At 41.4% G+C, this 20,736-nt stretch overlaps 2 protein-coding genes across 2 annotated transcripts in view; both read left to right on the top strand.

Annotated features, from left to right (window-relative positions):
• The first annotated feature begins 750 nt into the window (after positions 1 to 750).
• Positions 751 to 2,025, top strand: LOC128745375 (nucleoporin Nup43). Its single transcript, XM_053842435.1, has 2 exons — positions 751 to 1,535; positions 1,600 to 2,025. Exons 1-2 carry the CDS (start codon positions 828 to 830, stop codon positions 2,023 to 2,025), a joined length of 1,134 nt encoding a protein of 377 aa, XP_053698410.1. The 5' UTR covers positions 751 to 827.
• Positions 2,026 to 6,956: 4,931 nt separating this feature from the next.
• The window catches only part of LOC128735102 (palmitoyltransferase ZDHHC8), a 53,427-nt gene continuing 39,647 nt past the window's right edge, over positions 6,957 to 20,736 (top strand). Inside the window, exon 1 of the mRNA XM_053829596.1 lies at positions 6,957 to 7,905. Within this exon, the coding sequence (XP_053685571.1) occupies positions 7,814 to 7,905 (92 nt within the window). The 5' untranslated portion in view covers positions 6,957 to 7,813. The remainder of the gene's footprint in view (positions 7,906 to 20,736) is intronic.

The raw sequence follows: 20,736 nt of genomic DNA, 5'->3' as shown, positions 1-20,736 counted from the left end.
AGATTCTTCGCCTCCATACTCCGTTCTCCGAAGACCGTTCTTAGCATTTGTCTTTCGAAAACTTCGAGTACTCGCATGTCTTCCTCGAGCATTGTCCATGTTTCATGACCGTAAACCGGGCTAATACGCATCTTGTACAGGGTACATTTTGTACGAGGGCTAAGTCTGCTTGTAAAGCCCGTAATAAGCACTACTTCCGCTGATAATACGCCTCCGAATCTCACGGCTAATGTCATTGTCCTCCGTTACCAGTGAACCAAGGCAGACAAATTCATCCACTACCTCAAACTGATAGCCGCCGAAATATTTTCCAGCTGTAATCTCACAAACCACCAGTCGTACACACCCCATTGACATCTCTATTTCGAACTGCATTAAACGTCAGCGACAGCATGTCCGGGGCTCAAAATTTGACAGCGGGCCCAAATCAGACTGCTGGCAGTTGAGTGAAACGCAGTGCTGACATGCTATCTCATTTTCGCACACACGAGATGTTGGCGGCGAAAACATCGTTGTCTGCCGATGGGGTGGTCGTACATTAGCAATCTTTTAAATCGTATAACAGTTTAAATACAGTCGCGCCCGCTGCAATAAATCATATTTCCTCCTCACCTCTGCATTTACTTTCATTGGTGAACGAGGTGACAGGGTGAGGGCAGCGCGCTTTCATTATTTTGTTTCCATCACCGGTACCGCAATTCCGCAATTTCCATTTCCACATTCAGTTCAGTTCACGGCACGGCTTGTTTTTTGTATCAATTATTAGCATTTTATTGTAAAACACCATCAAGTTAGTGTAGTCAGCAGGTAGCATACTCATTTCCGAAATGCTTTCGGAAGTAAGTAAAGTGAACAGCACTTTTATCTCCGAGAAAGTGTCGCGCATCCGCTGGATTCCGGAACAGTACGATGAGTCCAGTTCATTCATCACTACTAGCTGGGATCTAGATGTGAATAACGTAAAGGTATGGAAACTGTTTAGGAACGATTATGCCACTGAGGACGAAAACGAGTTCATTCCTCGATGTACGGCCGAAATATGCTTCGCCGGAGATATTAGTGGACTAGAGTTCGTCGACGAGCGTAATGTGGTTGTATCTAGCACGGAAGGATACGTGAGCTTGATCGCCCTGGATCGAGAACGCGAAGAAGACAATCTACAAGAACGGCACCGTTTCTCCAACCTGCATAGGTTCGATACGTTCAGCAGTATGAACAGGGCCCCATGTACAGCACTATCCGTACATGATACGGATGTTGCTTCGGTAGGAGAAGACGGACGGTTAAATATATTGTCTACGGTGGGACAAAAGGTCCTCAGGACCGTTTCAAACGCTGACAGTTGTACTCTAAGTTGTGTTGCCTTTCTAAATCCGAAAGAGGTTCTGACCGGAAATAGGCTCGGCATTATTAAATGCTTTGATATAAGAGCTGAAAGCGATAAACCGACAGCAAGCTTTGCTATTTCCTGCGAAGAGGAAAAACGATCGAACTCAGTCACCTGCCTAACGTACCATCCGACCCAACGTCACATCGTACGTAAATTAGAGTTATTTAGTCAGAGTGATCAATAATATAATATCATGTAACTAATTTCAGATTCTGGCTGGCAGTGAAGAAGGCTCGATAACTGTTTGGGACCTTCGGCACAAGCAGTTTCCTGCTTCTTATCTAAAAGCTCACGAGCAAGCCATCACTGAACTAGCTTTCCACAAAACCGAACCTTCCCGGCTATACTCCGCATCTGAAGGTGGAGAACTTTGGCAGTGGAATCAGAATACTCTATCATCGACGGCTGCAGCTGGCGGATTATTAAATGCTTCGTCAATCACTGGCAATGCAGGATTAGATTCAACGGAGACCAATAATCCTTGGTTGAACGGAGAACGTGCTAAGAATAAAATCAACGTCACGTCCCTGCTAAGTGGAATTAGAAAAGCTATCAATTCATTCGATTCCTGCCGGTCGAAGGTGGTATGCGGGGGAGATAATGAAGCTATTTATTTGGTGGAAAACTTGAATTAACTTTCCAATTTCCTGTTAAATGTGGCATTAAATTGCAATTAAAATTATATTTTTCATTTTCTAATTTAAAACAATGTCTCAAACCTTTAGACTGAATTTATATTGCTTTGTCACTTGATGGATGAACGTCTGCTATAGCAATGTACAAATTAATGTAGAAATGCGCAAAACTTACATAATTCTTATTTGTCTATCAACAGCAAAGCGAAAAGAACATAAACTGTACGGAATGTAACCATATAGGCTCGTGCTGTTTCAAGCAATCGTCTCTATTTAACTAAATGTTGGGTCACTCATCGCCATTTTCCCAGGCGTCTAAAAAATCGGCTTCGATCTGGTCGAACTATATTGCACGCAGGGCCCCCCTGTCCCTGATGGCTGCGAGGTTATCCATACTCCACCGATGTCGAAGTCGAAGTGTAAGGGCACAATTTGTATCTATATCCCAACCAGACGCGTCGCTATCTTGATGAGTGGGGTTTGCAGTCTCCTTTTGTCCAGCGCCTCTATGGCTTAAAGGTACAAATACCAGCGAACCACATGCCCTGGCGGGTATTGTGGGTTCGAATCCGGTTATAAAATCTCAGATTATATCCTTGGTTCGACTCATGCACCTTCCAGCATTGGACAAAAGGTAGGAATCAAAACGACTACTTGTTAAGCGTAGCTACCAATAAGCGGAATCAACTGGAAGGAGCGTTCTAATAGCCGTTCGTCAGAGTTTAAGAGCGACTGATAGACAACAAGGATTAGGACTGTTTGGAGCTGATCTGGATTTCAGTTGCGCTACATGACCGGACCTTGTTTTTATACGTGGTGAATAATTATCGTGCCTGGCCAGACTCGTGACATGGTTCTTATCAATGCGCACTGCGAATCTGTCTTTACTGTAATCGAGAAAGCTGCTCCAGTCCACCAGATTATGATATCGGGGGACAACAATCTGCCTGGTAGCAATCGCAAGGCAGTTTCGTGTATCCCATTAATCAATCACGTCACTAATGAGCCTAACCGCTACCTGGACATCTCTTTCTTCTCAACACAAGATGCCGCATCATTCATCTTAACAGCTCCACTGCCTTTAGTTAAAGACGTATCTCATTATCCTCCGTTAATCATCTCTGTGGAAGACAACTACACACTAGCGATCTTGACACCACCACCGCTGCTGTTTCGTATACGGTTTTTCAGAGCAGATCATCGCAGCACCGCAGTATTCCCAACATCAACGGATTCGGTTAACATCATTAACGATCACGACACCAATACAGCTGCGCAAACCATTTTAAATATTTTGTCGTATGTCATTGATAGACATGACCCGAAAAAAGTACGTCGTTCCAGATCACGTGCTCCCTGACGAAAACTCAAATCACCGAAAAGAACCGCTCTACGAAAGTTTTCCAGACACCGTACGCTCTCACTACAGCATCACTATATGTTAGAGTGAATCACGAGGTCAAGCGGGTCACACGTGTTTGTTTTCAGCAATATCAACGTCGCACCCCAAAAGCTTTCTGGAAGTTTGTGAACGAGCAACGCAAGGAATGCGGGCTGCCCTCTATGATGTATCGCGATGAAGCGGTCTCAAATTTTACAGACATATGCAGCTTATTCGCTGAAAAGTTTACTAGCGTGTTTTGTCATGAAAGTTTAACCAGCGACGAAGTCGACTGCGCCGCAAGGAATCTCTAATCGTACGGTCACGCTCTCAGTTCTAGGTATAAACACCGAGATTATCTCCATTGCCGCTACGCAACTGAAGTCCTCCTTCAATCCCTGGCCAGATGGAATTCCTTACGCTTTCCTGAAGAAACACATCTCTTGTTAGGCCACTACAACTCATATTCCAGAAGTTCATCTCCAGTGGTATTTTTTCGTCTTGCTGGAAATCTGCTCATATGCATACCGACGTCATACATACCGACCTGTCACCTGCGACGGTTCCGTTCTTATCTCACTAATGGTTGCTATCGGTAGATCCAGTACATTCTGTGTCACCTCAGGTGGTACCACAAGGCAGACATCTCGGACCGCTCATATTGCTGCTCTGTTTCTACAACGTGAATTTCGTGCTTGAAGAACCAAGGTTATCATATGCCGATGATTTAAAAATATTCTCCCGTATCCGCTCAACTGAAGACTGCCTCGCTCTCCAACGTCAGCTGGATGTCTACGCTAATTGGTGTACCTTAAACAGAATGGTTGTAAATCCTTCAAAGTGTTCTGTACCCAAGTAACTACGAAGCTTTATATCAATTCAATTGTATTGCTTTATAGTGCGCTACAAAGCATATCATATAATGTATTATTTTCTTACATGTATGTAAAGCGGAAAATGGCCCCACTATTGTCAAATTAAAGCTGCATTATAATAGCAATTGCTAAAGCACCATTACGGCATGAATTAAACATCGCTTCGCCTGCATTATCGACATATCGTTATTTTTAGCTTGTTTGCGAAAAAAATATAAAAACATCAATTCGGCCGGCGTGTCAAAAGACAAAAATAAATATATATTTTCATATTTATTTTTTAAGTCCGCTGATTCTAGCAGCTTCTCAAGATATGCGTTACTACATTATTTACGACGAATGGATTTTTTTTTGCATTTCAAATGTTACCTTTAATGAGACTTGAACCTGGGTGCGTGTATCCTTGCATGGTTCATTTGCTGGCGCCTTTGATATCTTAACCACAGCTGTTATAGATAAGTGGGTTGTAATTAGTCGTACTTAAATCGCCGTTCGTAGTTCATTTTAGAATTCAATTGGTTGAAAAAAGACAGTAGCAGTTAGGTGAAACAGAGCATGAGTAGTGGTCGTAAATAAGCAAAAACGAAGTCAGGTATAAGCATTTTATTAACATTTACAGTACGTTTTAAAGATTTGTCCTAAAGCTTGTAAGCAACATATTGTAACATTATATACGCAAATAGTGTTTTTAATAATGCTAATTTACGATAATGCTTAAACGCATTAGCAATGTTTATTCAAAAGTTTTAACCATGCGAATTGCTGATATACCGCTGTCTGGTATTAGCGATGCCGAGCTACAGCCAATATGGGGTTATGCGTTAATGCTTGTGGTTACTTGGGTAATATCCTTCTCATATAAAAAAAGATGCTGCTATCTTCAACTACACGCTGCTATCGAACACCATCGAGCGGGTCGATCATATCAAAAACCTACGTGTAATCTTCGGTACAAAGCTTAAATTCAGACAGCATGTATCTTATATCGTCAACAAATCCTCTAGGAGCCTGGAATTCATTTTTAGAATAGCCAAAAGTTTTACAGACGTCTACTGCTTAAAAGCATTATACTGCTCCCTGGTCAGACCGACTGTGGAGTACTGTTCTGTAGTTTGAAACCCGAACTACCACAATAGTTCTGAACGAATCGAATCCGTCCAGCGCCACTTTCTGCGTTTTACTCTTCGTCGGTTGCCCTGGCGAAATCCGTATCACTAACCGAGCTCTGAAAATCGATGTCTGCTGATCCACCTGAATACTCTCTCCACACGGAGGGATACATCTATAGCCCTGCTAGTCGCCGATACTCTGTGAGGAAAAATAAATTGCCCTCAAATTCTAGAGCGAATCGACCTTAATGTGCAGCCTAGATCGCTTCAAAATACTGCTGCGCTGAGGATGTCACACCACCGTATGAAGACAATTATAGAGTTAATTATTGTCTACATTATTGTTGAAGAAAGTATAGTTCTACCTTTTGTATTTACGGCGCTATAGGGCTGCTACCCCGTTGGTAGTTTGACTTCTTTTTCCTTCTTCCCCTTCTTTTTCACTTCATTTTCCTTGAGCGAAATCGTGTGCGAGATTCGATTGTGATAATCGTGTAAATCGGAGTAGTCTAAACAGGTGCAAATGTCGCAATATTGTACCTTGCAGCAATTTTACGAGTCCTAACGCAAATACGTTTTTTAATAATAATTATCCTGTACTTGCTAAATACACTGAAACTATGCTTGTCAAGCAAGGAGGGGTGCATAATGAAAAACTGAGGGTCAAATTAATAAATTGCAAACATGTGGTAAACGCAGAAAATAACCACGCTAATAATTTTCGCGTGGGACTCTAAATAGGTGGAAACTCCGCAATATCATATCAGGTATAAACCTTTGCACGGTGCCTAACCTCAACTCTGGTTTGACGTTTTTGTGTGTTTTGTTTTGATTCCCTTTGTAACCTAATTTTATTGCTAGTGGGTTTATTACTTGTAATTGGTACCACTTGTTTGCGAAAACCGGAAATATCCGACTTTTCCGAAGCAGGAAAATGATAACAGTTCTGTACAACATATATTTTTGCCCTTTTTGCAGTTTTTTGCTTCTGGGTCTTACGAATAAGTAATCAAAACAAACCCCACAACACTGTCAAACCTGGGAGGAAAAAAACGCACTGACATCTGCGTGCAATGCTTTATTTTTAAGGTATCGACTGCTTTTTCAAAAGGGTCTAACCAAAAATGGTGCTAAACCCATTAAATATTTTATATTGGAAAAATGGTTTATTTAATCGAAATAGTTTCTTCAGCAAAGTTGTAGATAATAAAATTGCATTTCTAAAAAAATGTGCACTGTAAAAAAATTTTTTTTTGCTAAAAAGTTAAAGCGCATTTTTAAAAAAATTATTTTTTGATATGTTAAAGTTAACAATATACACTACTTTTTCTGAAAGTTTCATTGCTGACAGCCATGGTTGTAATGTTATTTTTACTCCCAACCTGGAAAATATCTGGAAATCGGCGTAAATTTTCTTCTCCAAACTTGGTCGGCACCCTGTTGTCTTTTCAAGCGGTTTTCGAACAGTTTGTTTTCAAGTTTCGAGCAGTTTCAGTTAATCTTGAGAAAACTGCCATCCCTGCTGCTGTCTGTCGCTGTCAGTCAGCCATCATGGTAAAATGGTTCGCAACGAGAGGACAGTGAAGGTTTAGCTCAGCTAGCTTTTTTCTCGGTCGACACTCCGATACGAAGACGAACGAACGCGATTTGAATAAAATTTCATTGGCACAGCCATGGACAGCCTTTTCTAATGTGTAGTGATTAAATTTCTGCCCATTCTGGCTTGCTGCGCGTGTGAACGGTTTTCAAGTTGCCAAAACAATAGTGGAAAGGTGTCCTCGGATCCGCGAGTGTGTGAAAAGTGACCAAATCTTCCGTGCCAAGCCAGGCACCAGTTCCGGTTTATTGAGTTTTTGTGTTAAGGATTTTCTTTGCCTGCTATGGTATTTTGCATCACAGTGTTGTTGGTGGTTGAAGCCCTGGAGGCACTCTAGTTTTTGTGTGCAGTGGAACGCGGCTGGGAAAGGTGGCTGCCCAAGGGGAAAAAGTTCCTCACTAACACGGGCAGAGGCAGAGCGCAGAGAAAAAAAAAACGCGTTTGGGCCTAGTAAAAATATTCCTTTCTTGCATTTTTAAAATACACGAGACTTTTCGAAAGTTTAAGCGCTGGTTCACTGTTGAGTCTCAAAATGTTGAAGGTTACTGGTAAAGTTTCCAAATGATAGTGATTTGACGAGAAAAATGAGCAAAGTAGTGTAGACAACGTATGCGGAAAAATCTCTGGCTTTTTTTAATGGGGAAAATCATGAAAAAAATAAAGCAGAGAAGATTTTTAATGAAAATTTAAGAGCTAGGAAAAAAGTGCTAGTTGCAGCGAGTATCACATCTGCAATTTGTACACTGTAGTTTATCAAGGTTCATACGAGAACCTTGGAAGAATAGATTCCAGCAATAAGTAGTATCAGCAGCAACAAAGGCAGACGATGCCGAAATGTGATGTTAAAACCAGATATATTCCAGCGACCTTCGCTTGGACGCTGCTGCTGGGCACGACGTTCCTGTTTTTCTATTACCCGTAAGTAACAGAATCAACAAACCAATCATCTATAGGTATTTGTTAAACAGCACAGGTGTTAGAACACTTATCAGCAACCTTTGTGCTTCGCATACATACATCTTTCCTATTAGCTTCGTATCGTTGGCACTGTTGGTAGAAGGTAATGTCCTGCGTTAACTTTATTTCGCGTAATCGATCAAGGGTAATATGTTTGCGATTATCGTCATAGTCGAACCAGTCAACTGCTGTCCCAACCCAGTTGCTGAGTATAGCGAAAAGTGCTTAGCTCAGCCCAGGCCGCGCTTCAACCTGTTATCGCAAATAAGCTTATGTCGAACCGTGGCGATTACGTCTGACTCACACTTTTCATTCTGTAATGCAGTTGGCGTTTGGCGATAGCTTCGGCAAAATGATCGTTTCCAGTAAATGAATAGTAGATACGAATAATGACCGAATGCAATTTCTTCGCAATGAAGGGAAATTTATAATATTTTATAATAGACGCGTTTGAGGTGACATGCAGCGGAACACAGCTTCGTTTGTTAACGGTCCACCTTTCGTTATTGACTGGCACACTAGAGTAGCTAATATTGAATGACTTTGAAGCTTTGTTTCCAACCCATTAGTAATCGTATCAGTAGCCCGCTTTCGTCTGTCCAACGACCAAGTAATTCTTACCGGATGAAGTTTTTGACCGAAGCCGGTTAGTCATCTCATGATTGCACATGTAGCAAAGCAAGTCATGATACCGATATGGTGAAAGATAAGATGAAACTATTTTATGAAATTTACCTCTTTTAAATTAGGATATAATGTAAATCACTCTCAATTTTCAATACTAAATATACCTATATTATTTTAACGACGAGAAAAAAGGAACTTTTATCATACTTAAGTCTTCCAAGCCTACAACCCAGTTTCGAAAGATATATCTAACGACGACCATGTACTGAAAGCCCCTCTGCACATGACCGAACTGATTTCCCAACAGCAGCAGCAGCTTTCCGCTTTTCAACGGACGAACTGACGGCTGATGGCAGCGATAAAATATTTGAGACTCTGGCCAGCAAAATACATGAGTTCGATTACGATCCCAATTGAACAATCTTCCTCAAGGATTGCTGCTTACTTTACTTTACTTTATTTTATTTTAGTGGCGACGGTCCGATCCTGCTTTAAACGAATTATGGTCCTCCAGTACTGTCGGTCCTGGGCTGCCGTTCTCCAATCCCTTCGAACACTAGCTGAGCTTGCATCGTCCTCGACTGCGCGCATCCATCGGGTACGAGGTCTGCCCCGAAGTCTACGGCCCCTACCTTGTTTTTTGCTGAAAATGTTTTTGGCTACACTTCCGTCGGGCATTCCATTACCCAGCATACCGCATTTTACTCTGTATTCTTGATATAATTCGTGGTTCATGTGTTTGCCCCACACTCCTTTTTCCATTTCTCAATCGCGGAATTTTACGCTCAAAAACCCCAAGCTGCCGTCAATCGGCTTTGTTTAGTGTCCATGATTCATGTCCATAAAGGAACACCGGGATGATTAGTGTTCTGCAGAGCGCCCGTTTTGTGCGAATTTGCAAACTACGGGACTTCAGCTAGCTCATAATCCGTAGAAAGCTCGATTTGCAGCCGCAACTCGACGTTTTATTTCGCGGCTTACATCGTTGTCAGAAGCGTACCAAGGCATATGAATTCCTCCACTACTTCGTTTCGTTCCATATCCATCTCTACCTTGGCACCAACACCATTTGGACTCACGCTGGTATTGCACGAGCATTATCTGCCACAGCTCATTTCGTTTGACTGAATCGTACGCCGCTTTAAAGTCCACAAACAGATAATGAGGCGGCAAGTTGTACTCCCGGAATTTGCATCAAAACAATGGAGCTATTCGAGCTCTGGTCCATTCCCATCAGCAAATGTGGTTCAGGAGCCACGTCGACTATGCCTGCAAGAAGGCTTCCACAACTATTTCCACAGCTATTAGTCCAGATTATACTTGAGCTGGAGAGCCGATCAACAACGAGTAAATAGCAAAACTACCGTAGTCCAGTAGTTATCTAAGAGGGTGCGTTAAAAACAATAGACCCTCCCTGAAGTAATACCGATAAAATGATGCCAGGGAGGATTGAGGTAGGAGACTCGAGTAGGGTTTTACCCACACTACCTGTGTTGTCTTCCCAGGTGTCTGATAGCAGATTTCTTTACTCATAAAAACATGTGGTTCATCAACGTCCCTACGAACCCGTGAAAAACTCAAGCAATACCCAGCTTCTGTCTGGATCGGTGCATCAAAGCGCAAATAAAACTATACCTGTAACCTGACCGCTTAGTACTTAGTTGGTTTCAAGGTACGATGCTGGTCTAACAAGCCAGTCATCGTATGTTCGAATCTCGGCTAGGCGGTGCTGCTAAACAAAGCCAGTAGGATTGTTGCACTAACCCCGGCTATTGTCCTGTACTCTAATAGCTGGCTGTGAAGTCGGTCGATAAATAAGGGTCTAGTCTTAGAAAAGACGTCTTAAGACCAAAGCTTTGCTTTTTTTAAGCCTGATGCATTGCCAGTCTGCTGTCTGAAACATCCCATACGATATGTTGCTGTCCTTCAACGACTTCAAGAAAACTGCATCATTTCTTTGGTACATTTTACTGATGAGATTGTCATCCGTTCCCACGCATCTACGATTTGTCAGAAATGCCTACCTGCACCTCTAAATCGAGGAGAGTTCAAAAAATCTTCTAACGGCAAACACTTCTCACTTATACTGGAAACGAGGCCGCAACGCCAGTCTGCACCGTTTCGGAAGCAATTGAGCCTTTGAACACTCTCAACGCAGACCATCCTGCTTTGGACGTCCTGTTGAATCTCCCAACGCCGATCATTTTTTAGGCTGCCTTCGGGAATGATGGTACAGCGGACTTTCGCCGAGCTGATCATGATGGAATCAGATACGCTATCTCTCGCGTTAACTGGCAGACAATAAACTCTGCTACATGTATTGACGACGCCGTCGATTATTTCCAGCGAACAATCGTAAACCTAATTAGTGAATTTGTACCCGACGCCCACCCGCCTTTAAAACCTCCTTGGTCGAACAATCGCCTACGCAGACTAAAACGGCTGAGGGTTAGAGCTCTACGAAGATACTGCCGGAATCGTTCTCACTTTACAAAACAGGAATTCAACCGTGCGAGTAACGACTAGAAGAAACTGAATAGATTTCTGTACCAACGCTATGTTCTCCGCACACAGGCATCTCTGTGCAGGAATCCAAAGCGATCTTGGCATTTCGTAAATTCCAAGAAAAAAGAGGCTGGTCTGCCAATGTCGGTTCACCTTGGGGAACAAGTTGCTAACTCTGAACTTGAGAAGTGCGATCTTTTCGTCCAACACTTTAGGAATTCGTTCAACGAACGTTCTGCCTCACCTGCACAAGTCGCCATTGCCATCAACGACTGTCCTAGTGATACTTTTGAGTTTCGTCCATTTCACATTTGTGAACAAATCGTAATGACTGCACTCCAAAAGTTAAAGCTTTCTTATGCTGCTGGTCCCGATGGCATTCCAGCGTCCATTCTAAAGTTGTGCTCGGAGGTGTTAATTACTCCACTTACAAAAATGTTTAACAGGTCACTGCAAGAGAACAAATTTCCTCATTTATGTTCCCTGTTCACAAGAAAGGTGATAAGAGAGACGTTCGGAATTACAGAGTCATCACCTCCTTATGCTGCTGTTCTAAAGTTTTTGAGATTATTATCAATGAGGCGCTTTTCTGCTCATGTGAGAATTACATTTCAACTGCTCAGCATGGATGCTATCCCAAGCGGTCCGTTGCGGCAAATTTGACCGAATTTGCATCACTATGCGTTCGCACAATGGACAACGGTGGACAAGTTGATGCTGTCTACACTGATCTCAATGCAGGCATTTGATCGAGTGGATCACGAAATACTGTTAAGGAAACTAGAAAAACTTGGAGTCAAAGATCCTTAGTCGCCTGGTTCAGATCCTATCTGATAAACCGATGCTTCGCGTTAAGATCGGAGCTTCTAGTTCCGAAGTGTTTACGAATGTTTCGGGTGCCCCCCAGGGTAGTAACCTTGGGCCACTTATGTTCTCGTTATTTATCAACGAACTTTTTGTCATACTGCCATCTGGATGCCGCCTGTTTTACGCCGACGACGTCAAAATATATAACATCATCAACAGTACCAATGATTGCGGCTACTTGCAACTAAGTGTAGATCGTATGCAGAGTTGGTGTTCCCGGAATTTTTTGACACTTAGTATCAACAAATGCAATGTGATAACCTTTCACCGTAGACAGAAACCGATCATGTTTACTTATTCAATTGCTGGACAAAGACTTCAACGGGTCTACCAAATTAGAGACTTGGGAGTTACTCTTGACTGTGAGTTGACCTTCAAACCTCACTACAACGACATTCTGACGAAAGCCAACAGACAACTTGGTTTTATATTCAAAATCTCCGAAGACTTTCGCGACCCGCTGTGCCTACGGGCGTTGTATTGTGCACTAGTCCGCTCAGTTCTTGAGTTTAGTAGTGTGGTATGGTGTCCATACCAAGCGTGTTGGATTGCTACATTCGAGCGAGTACAAAAAAGGTTTGCTCGCTACGCACATCGTTGGCTACCATGGCGTGATGCTACGAACCTGCCTTCCTACACTGATCGCTGTCGGCTACTTGGAATTGATACCCTAGAACGGAGAAGATTCATCGCACAAGCTCTCTTTGCTGCTAAGATCATCTCTTCGGAAGTCGATTCGCCTGAACTACTCCGGCAGTTTTACTTCTATGCTCCAGAGAGAGTTATACGTCAACGCAACTTCTCGTAGTCGACAATATGAACAAAATGAGCCAATCCGTGTCATTGCCAGTGCATTCAATCTCGCTTACAGCATTTTTGACTTTAACGTTCCATTGCATGTTTTTATGAGAAGACTATCATGATCCTGTGTTTGTTTTATTTTTCACTAGCTGACCCGACAAACTTCGTATTGCCACAAATTAACCTGTGTTGTACATAAATCATGAATCTCGGAATCACTATCTCGAGTTTTGCAAGCCCCCCAGTGGGCGGCGCTTCCGACGGCGGGTCACCGGCAACACTCGCGACCGGCTCGTCCTGAATGATCTAGTGTTACTATAGATAGTTTTTGTGGTCTTGTTATTGATTAATGTTTTATGGAAGAGTCTCGAATTTCTCGAGTTGGATTAGTTTTTGAGTTTCGCAAAAAATTCTGTTTTATTTGTGTGAGAGTCCATATCACAGGGGTACGACAGGGGTGAGAGGTCTCTAACTATCATAAAATAAATTCAAGACTCAAAAATCTCCTACATGCTAAATTTGGTTCCATTTGCTTGATTAGTACTCAAATTATAAGGAAATTTGTATTTCATTTGTATGGGAGCCCACTCTCTTAAAAGGGAAAGGGGTCGTAATACACCACAGAAAAAAAATTCTGCCATCTTAAACTCTCACATGCCAAATTTGGTTCCATTTGCTTGATTAGTTCTAAAGTTATGAGCAAATTTGTATTTCGTTTGAATGGGAGCCCCCCCCCTCCTAAAAAGGTAAGAAGTCCTAATTCATAATGGGAAAAATGGTTGCCTCCAAAAACACCCACATGCCAAATATGGTTCCATTTGCTTGATTAGTTCTCGAATTATGAGGAAATTTGTATTTCATTTGTGTAGAAGCCCCTCCTCTTGAAGTGTGGAAGGATCCTAATTCACCGTAGAAAATATTTTTGCCTCCAAAAACCTCCACATGCCGAATTTGGTTCTATTTGCTTGATTAGTTCTCGAGTTATGGGGAAATTTGTATTTCATTTGTATTGGAGCCCCCCCTCCTAATGTGGGAAGAGGTCCTAATTCATCACAGAAAACATTCTTGCCTCCAAAAACACCTACACGCCAAATTTGGTTCCATTTGCTGGATTAGTTCTCGAGTTATGAGGAAATTTGTATTTCGTTTGTATAGGACCCCCCCTCCTAAAGCGAGGAGGGGTCCCAATTCATCATTGAAAAAAAAATTGTCTCCAAAAACACACATATGCCAAATTTGGTTCAATTCGCTTGATTAGTTCTCGAGTTATGAGGAAATTTGTATTTCATTTGTACAGGAGCCCCTCCTCTTAAAGTGGGGAGGGGTCCTAATTCACCATAGAAAATTTTCTTGCTCTCGAAAACCTTCACATGCCAAATTTGGTTGCATTTGCTTGATTAGTTCTCGAGTTATGAGGAAATTTGTATGGAAGCCCCCCTCTTAAAGGGGAGAGGAGTTATAATTCCTCTTATAAAGAGGGGAGGGGTCTCAATTCACCATAGAATAAATTCTTGTCACCAAAAAAAACACCCACATGCCAAATGTTGTTCTATTTGCTTGATTAGTTCTCGAGTTAGGAGGAAATTTGTATTTCATTTGTACAGGAGCCCCCCCCTCTTAGAGTGGGGAGGGGTCCTAATTCACCGTAGAAAATTTTCCTGCCCTCGAAAACCTTCACATGCCAAATTTGATTCCATTTGCTTGATTAGTTCTCGAGTTATGAGGAAATTTGTATGGAAGCCCCCCCTCTTAAAGGGGAGAGGAGTTACAATTCCCCTTATAAAGAGGGAGGGGTCTCAATTTACCATAGAATAAATTCTTGTCACCGAAAACACCCACATGCCAAATTTGGTTCTATTTGCTTGATTAGTTCTCGAGTTATGAGGAAATTTGTATTTCATTTGTATAGGAGCCCCCCCTCCTAAAGTGGGGAGAGGTTCTTATTCATCATAGAAAAAATTCTTGCCTCCAAAACACCTACATGCCAAATTTGGTTCCATTTGCTGGATTAGCTCTCGAGTTATAAGGAAATTTGTATTTCGTTTGTATAGGAGCCCCCCCCCCCACTTAAAGTGGGGAGGGGTCCCAATTCATCATAGAAAAAGATTTTGTCTCCAAAAACACACACATGCCAAATTTGGTTCCATTTGCTTGATTAGTTCTCGAGCCCCCCCTCTTAAAGTGAGGAGGGGTCCTAATTCAACATAGAAAATTTTCTTGCCCTCGAAAACTTTCACATGCCAAATTTGGTTCCATTTGCTTGATTAGTTCTCGAGTTATGAGGAAATTTGTATGGAAACCCCCCCCCTCTTAAATGGGAGAGGAGTTATAATTCCCCTTATAAAGAGGGGAGGGGTCTCAAATTACCCTAGAATAAATTCTTGTCACCGAAAACACCCACATGCCAAATTTGGTTCTATTTGCTTGATTAGTTCTCGAGTTATGCAGAAATTTGTGTTTCATTTGTATGGGAGCCCCCCCTCTTAGTGGGGGGAGGGGTCTCTAACCATCACTAAAACCTTTCCTGGCCCCAAAAACCTCTACATGCAAATTTTCACGCCGATTGGTTCAGTAGTTTTTGATTCTATAAGGAACACAGGACAGACAGACAGACAGACAGACAGACAGAAATCCTTCTTTATAGGTATAGATTAAGACAATATTTTGTCAGATGAATTTTATTCAATAAATAATAAATAATACTAATAATAATAACACTTAGGACGATTCCAGTTTTGAATCCTACTTGGACGACATTTTCAAGATTCTAAAGATATGAACTTTGAACTAGGAATGCACCTTATTCTAAGAAAAGCTTGTAAAATTGCCACCAATATAAAAATTGAATGGTAGAAATTTACTCGAAATGCACTGATAATGCACTGATTTAACTCGAATTGTCGCTTTTTTGTAACTCTTGATTAGTACATAGTATACACTACAGAATCAGTATACGACAAGAAGAATAAAGAACCACCACCAGGAACGTGCCTTTTCCTCGTTAAGCTGCTCAACCCGCTACTGCTGCTGCATTCGTAGGCATCGAGCGTTTCGCCGCTCGCCGAGTGATGACAGGCAGGATATGCAACATGGGCTGTTGCAGTGCACCACTACTGGCCTCAATACATTGTAGTTTGTATGTAGTTTGTTTCGGTAAAATATCAGCTTGCATAATTAGGAGTTTCCACTCGTAAACAAGAAACAAGAACAGGAACATTCAATCTCGTTTGTTTTCAATTGCTTGTTGTGTTTTTTTATTTCGTGTTTTGAATAAAATTTCAACTATGATAAGAGCAGAGATGCGCCAGTAGAACTTTGAACTGCCCCACAGAGTTTCGACTGTAATTAACACTTGGGAGCGAAAAGCAAACCGTGTAGGTTGTTCATTAAAATGTGTAAACGAGACGCGTTTTTGAGTAATTTAACCAAAATTATTGAAATTGAAATAGACCCTTTTCACTTTTTATGCTGAGGAAAAATTACACTAATTACACTTTTGTGGCCTTACTCTGTTTCATTTAACTGTAGCTTGCACAAATTTTTATCAGTACGCAATATCAGATACAGATAACAGATAAGATTTATTAAGAGATAACTAATTTTAGTCATTTTGTTGTTTTTGATAAACTATTATCTACATAATCTAAATACCATATGTATGAACAACAAAAAAGATTGTTTATAAACAAGTTATCAAAACATCCAACTTGTTTATTATTTTGTTTTTATTTATTTAGCTCTCTGTTCTAAAACAAAGGCTGATGAAACAACCTTCCTCATCCTTGGTTGTGGGTTGATGCTTCCCAATTCCTTGGACACCGTATTTCGCTTCACCTGGTCTAACCACCTGGTTGCTGCGCTCTTGGTCGTCTAGTTTCTACCGGATCTGCAACATAAACTATGTTCACAGTCCGCCATTGCAACATGTCTTACCTTTCGTATCCACGTTTTGAAGTTGCTCGAGTTCATGGTTCTTTCGTCTCCATGCTCCATTCTCCTGTACGACGCGGCAGATCGTTCTTAATAGTCGTCTTTCGACTCATTGTTTCCTCCCGTACTTGCACCTCCAGTATTTCAATGCAAAAGATAATTTTGATGTTCCAGAGAACCTCCGAAAACAGAAGATGTCGAACTTTGCCAAGAGGTTCTTGATCTGACAAGCAATTTGTTCATGCGGACGAGGTGACCGCAGATACCATGAATGAACCGGTGTATTTGAAAGAGTGTCTCCAAAAGCGACTTCTTCCTCTTCTGAAGACTCACAACTGTCCTACGATCTTCTGGTAGGATTTGGCTTCATGCCATTACGCAAAGGTCGTGCTGGAGTGGCATAAGACAAATAATGGCGATTTCGTGCCGAAAAACCATAACCCCTCAAATACATCAGTGCTACAGCCAATCGAGAAATACCGGGCTATTATGAAGTAGAATCTTCTAAAACATCCTAAAGTAGTAAAAACAGTTGAAGAAATAAAGAAAGTATGGGTAAATCTGTGGTGCAATTTTACCGTGGACATCCTTTAATGAGCGTTGTACTTGCTCATAAATTAGTGTTCAACTTTCGTACTTGTTGGATCACGCGAGTGATTTTATGTAGCCTTTTTACCAAAAGTTTTCGCCAGCATAATCATGTGGACTAGTGCTCTAAAGGATAAGAGGTACTTTTGCACTGTCAAGAGGCTTCATTGGGGTAATACAGAACTCAGCACGAAGGAGGGGTAATCAGCAGTCTGAGAATAAACCCACGCTAAAAGTCACCTGACATCGAATGGTCTCATTCTACGAAGAATCGAACTCAGGACCACTCGGTTGTCAAAGCAGAATTGGTAAGCTTGAAGTTACAGACCCCCCGAGGATAGAGTTAATAGATAAATTTCGCAGGAGCTGCACCTTGAAGACGTAAGAGCTCCACAGGAGCAAAGCAAACGCGCTGAACTTGTTAGTTCTGTGTTGCAAAAGCGACAAATATCAGTCAAAAACCTTGCCATTTCTCTTGCAATATTGAAGACAAGGACAATTTCTGGTGAGGAGTCCCATGATTGTGCGTAGTTTACTATGCGTTAAGGTGCGCAATTTTGAATTATTGCATGGTCTGTCTGGGTAGATAAACTGCTTACGTTATCTACAACCCTGCACTTGGTACCAATGGGATGCTATTTCTAGCTTTTCCCAAGTCAGTAATTGACTTTCTGTCCCGTAACTGTCCTGTACTCTAGTAGCCGGCTGCGAAGTCGATAAAGAAGGGTCAAGTATTAGAAAGGACGTTTAAGCCCACAGCTTTGCTTTTTGATTCTTGTCTTGCTAGGCTTAACCCTCGATTTTGCACTGTCCAGGCATTCAGAATAATGAAACGTTATCGGGCGGCAACGTTCGCTAAAAGTTGTTCTGCACTCTAAAATTGATTTTGATGCACATTTGAAGGACTTGAAAGTTTGGCTGTTCGTAAAGATACCGATTTTCGCACGACTAGGGTTTGGACCCCATCAGCTTCCATTTGATTTTGCTGTAAGTGTCCAAATTATGTACAGCTGCTGAGGGGGTCCAAAATACGTTGGTTACCCTATACTTGCGTTTTAGGCCTCTGAGAGACATGACATGATCGCCAATCGCTATTTTGTCGAGTGCTGATGTTTTTTAATATGCGACACGACATACTTTACTGATGCTGAAATGTCCCTTTATGGGAACCGGTTCCGGATTTATAGTGTCCCCCCGAATCCGGATGGCGCGCACCATGGCTCATAACTGCGGCAAAGTAACTGATATGTCCTCAGTAGATGATATGTTTACAAAAATCAACAGATTTCAAACTAATTTTATTTATTTGGCGACTTTATCTAAAAAAGCCATGTCTCGGTCCCTCAAGGAACTCCGGAACAACTCCGGGACCATATGACATATAGCCATTATCTATAGATATTATGAAAATAGAAAATATTTTTGGCAAAATTCCCAAATTTGATGACAAAATATTGACAAATAAAAAAGCTATGGCCATTTTATTGAATTTTGCGGTGCTAAAAATGATGTAGACCTTACAGGGGTTAAATCGTTTTCATGTCAATTTTATATTGGAATTGTATAATGATTAGAGTATGTCAAAACAAGTTCAACAATAAGTTGTTTTGCAATCGTGCGTGTCCTTATATACAACTCATGACTGTGAATTAGATAGAATTACAAATAATTGTCAAAATTTTCGCACGTATATTACCTCCACTTTGGTACATATATGTTCTTATCTGGCGGGAAATATAACTTTTTCGTTCAGTTATGATGTCGTATTTCTCAGTTGCAATCGAGATATACAAACCAACTGGTTTACTGGGAACCCATGCTAAAGTCACTTGACTCCGAATGGCCTGATCCTACTAAGATTCGATACCTACGACCACTCGCTTGTCAAAGCAGATTCAGGAACCTTGCGGCTACGAAACCCCCCAAGTTGCCAGTTTACCTCGGTAATACCTTGGATCTGTGGAACGGTGAAAGGTCATAACGTTACTGATAACGAGTTTCTTGTATGTTCAGCGAAAAGAGGAAAAAGTTGCGTGTCTTTACGACGCCCGCCGATTGGAAAATCCCGAGGTGAAAAAGGCCTTTCGTGAACAACTTGAATCCCGAGCCTCGGAGTTGCTAGCTGGTGAAACTGTCGAGAACCAGAGCGGCTGAACGTTTTGAACAATTTTTTCGAGTCTCTAATGTCAAAGACGAACAAAATCAGTTAACTCTGATACGCCATTACTGGATTAAATTGAAGCAGCGATCAAAAGTATGAAATCCAACATAGCGCCAGGGATAGACTGTAGTTCAGCCATGATGTTCAAAGTTGACCCATCCTTGTCTGAGAACCGGAAACCGCAACTTTTCCGATGAATTGGATGCAGAGTATATTGATTAAAGTTTCTAGAAAAGGAGATCTTACTGAATGCGGTAGCTGGCGTGACATCATGTTGTTCTGTATTACTCTTAAAGTACTCTGTAAGGTTAGGTAATTCTCAACCAGATCCACTATCGATACTACTCTTTGGCGGCAACAAACTGAACTCCGTGCTGGCCGATCATGTGTAGATCATATCACAAAGCTTCACATTATATTGGATCAGATAAAGAAACGAATTCCAGGACTCTATTGTATTGGTGTTCATTGATTTCGAAAACGCGTTTGATCGACCCAACCACAGACACATCTGAAGCGCACTTAGGTGTCGCCGAGTTCCAGATAAACTAGTGCATCTTATCGAGACTCAGCACGAGGCGTTCTCGTTAGGCTCGTGAAGTTAAGGAAAAATAAAGCTTAAATAAGCGATAACTTTGTAACGAAAGGTCATAGAGATTTGCAGTCTTCTGCAAAAACATGTATTTCGAGTCCTTTAATAATCGCCTAGAACTATACATTCCTGTAAAATGCAATCAACAATGAAGCTAAGTATGAAAATCTTATTTTTAAAGAATTTCCAAGGAAAATGCTCTATAGCTCTGCACTCGATAGGAATAGAAATATCATTTCTTTAGCAAAGTTGTTTATCTTTATATTTTCCATAACTTTTCCGAAGAAATCATGTGTCTATCCTACTAACACTAAAAAATGGACGGGCACCGAGCCTTTAGCGAACGCGAAACACATAAAACGTATGTTTACCGTACTCTCATTTGGGTGATTGGGAACAAGCGGATCCCATACAAGTTTATGGTACTCGACTTGAGCTTTAAGATGAAGCGCTGATTTCATAAATCCGCTTGCCCCATTTTACCCCATGGGCTCGTGAAGCTATGAAAATTTAAAGCTTGAGTATGCAATAACTCAGCAAGTAAAGAACCAAGAGATTTGCGATCTTCTGCAAAAACGTGTATTTTGAGAGCTTCGATAATTGCCTAGAACATTGTATTCTTGTAAAATGCAACTAACAAAAACTAAGTATGAAAAACCAATTTTTAAAGAAGTTTTGAAGAATGTGCCCTATAGTTCAGCACTCGATAAAGATAGAAATT

This window comes from Sabethes cyaneus, chromosome 1, assembly GCF_943734655.1.
Source record: "Sabethes cyaneus chromosome 1, idSabCyanKW18_F2, whole genome shotgun sequence".
NCBI lineage: Eukaryota > Metazoa > Arthropoda > Insecta > Diptera > Culicidae > Sabethes > Sabethes cyaneus.
Note: the sequence above shows the minus strand (reverse complement) of the source record. Positions and strands in the feature narration are given on the sequence as shown.

Bases quoted from the DNA above. Each gene is read 5' to 3' on its own strand.
- LOC128745375 (XM_053842435.1), top strand. From the start codon at position 828: ATGCTTTCGGAAGTAAGTAAAGTGAACAGCACTTTTATCTCCGAGAAA. The intron at 1,536-1,599 runs GTACGTAAATTA...AACTAATTTCAG, and splicing joins ATCCGACCCAACGTCACATC to ATTCTGGCTGGCAGTGAAGA.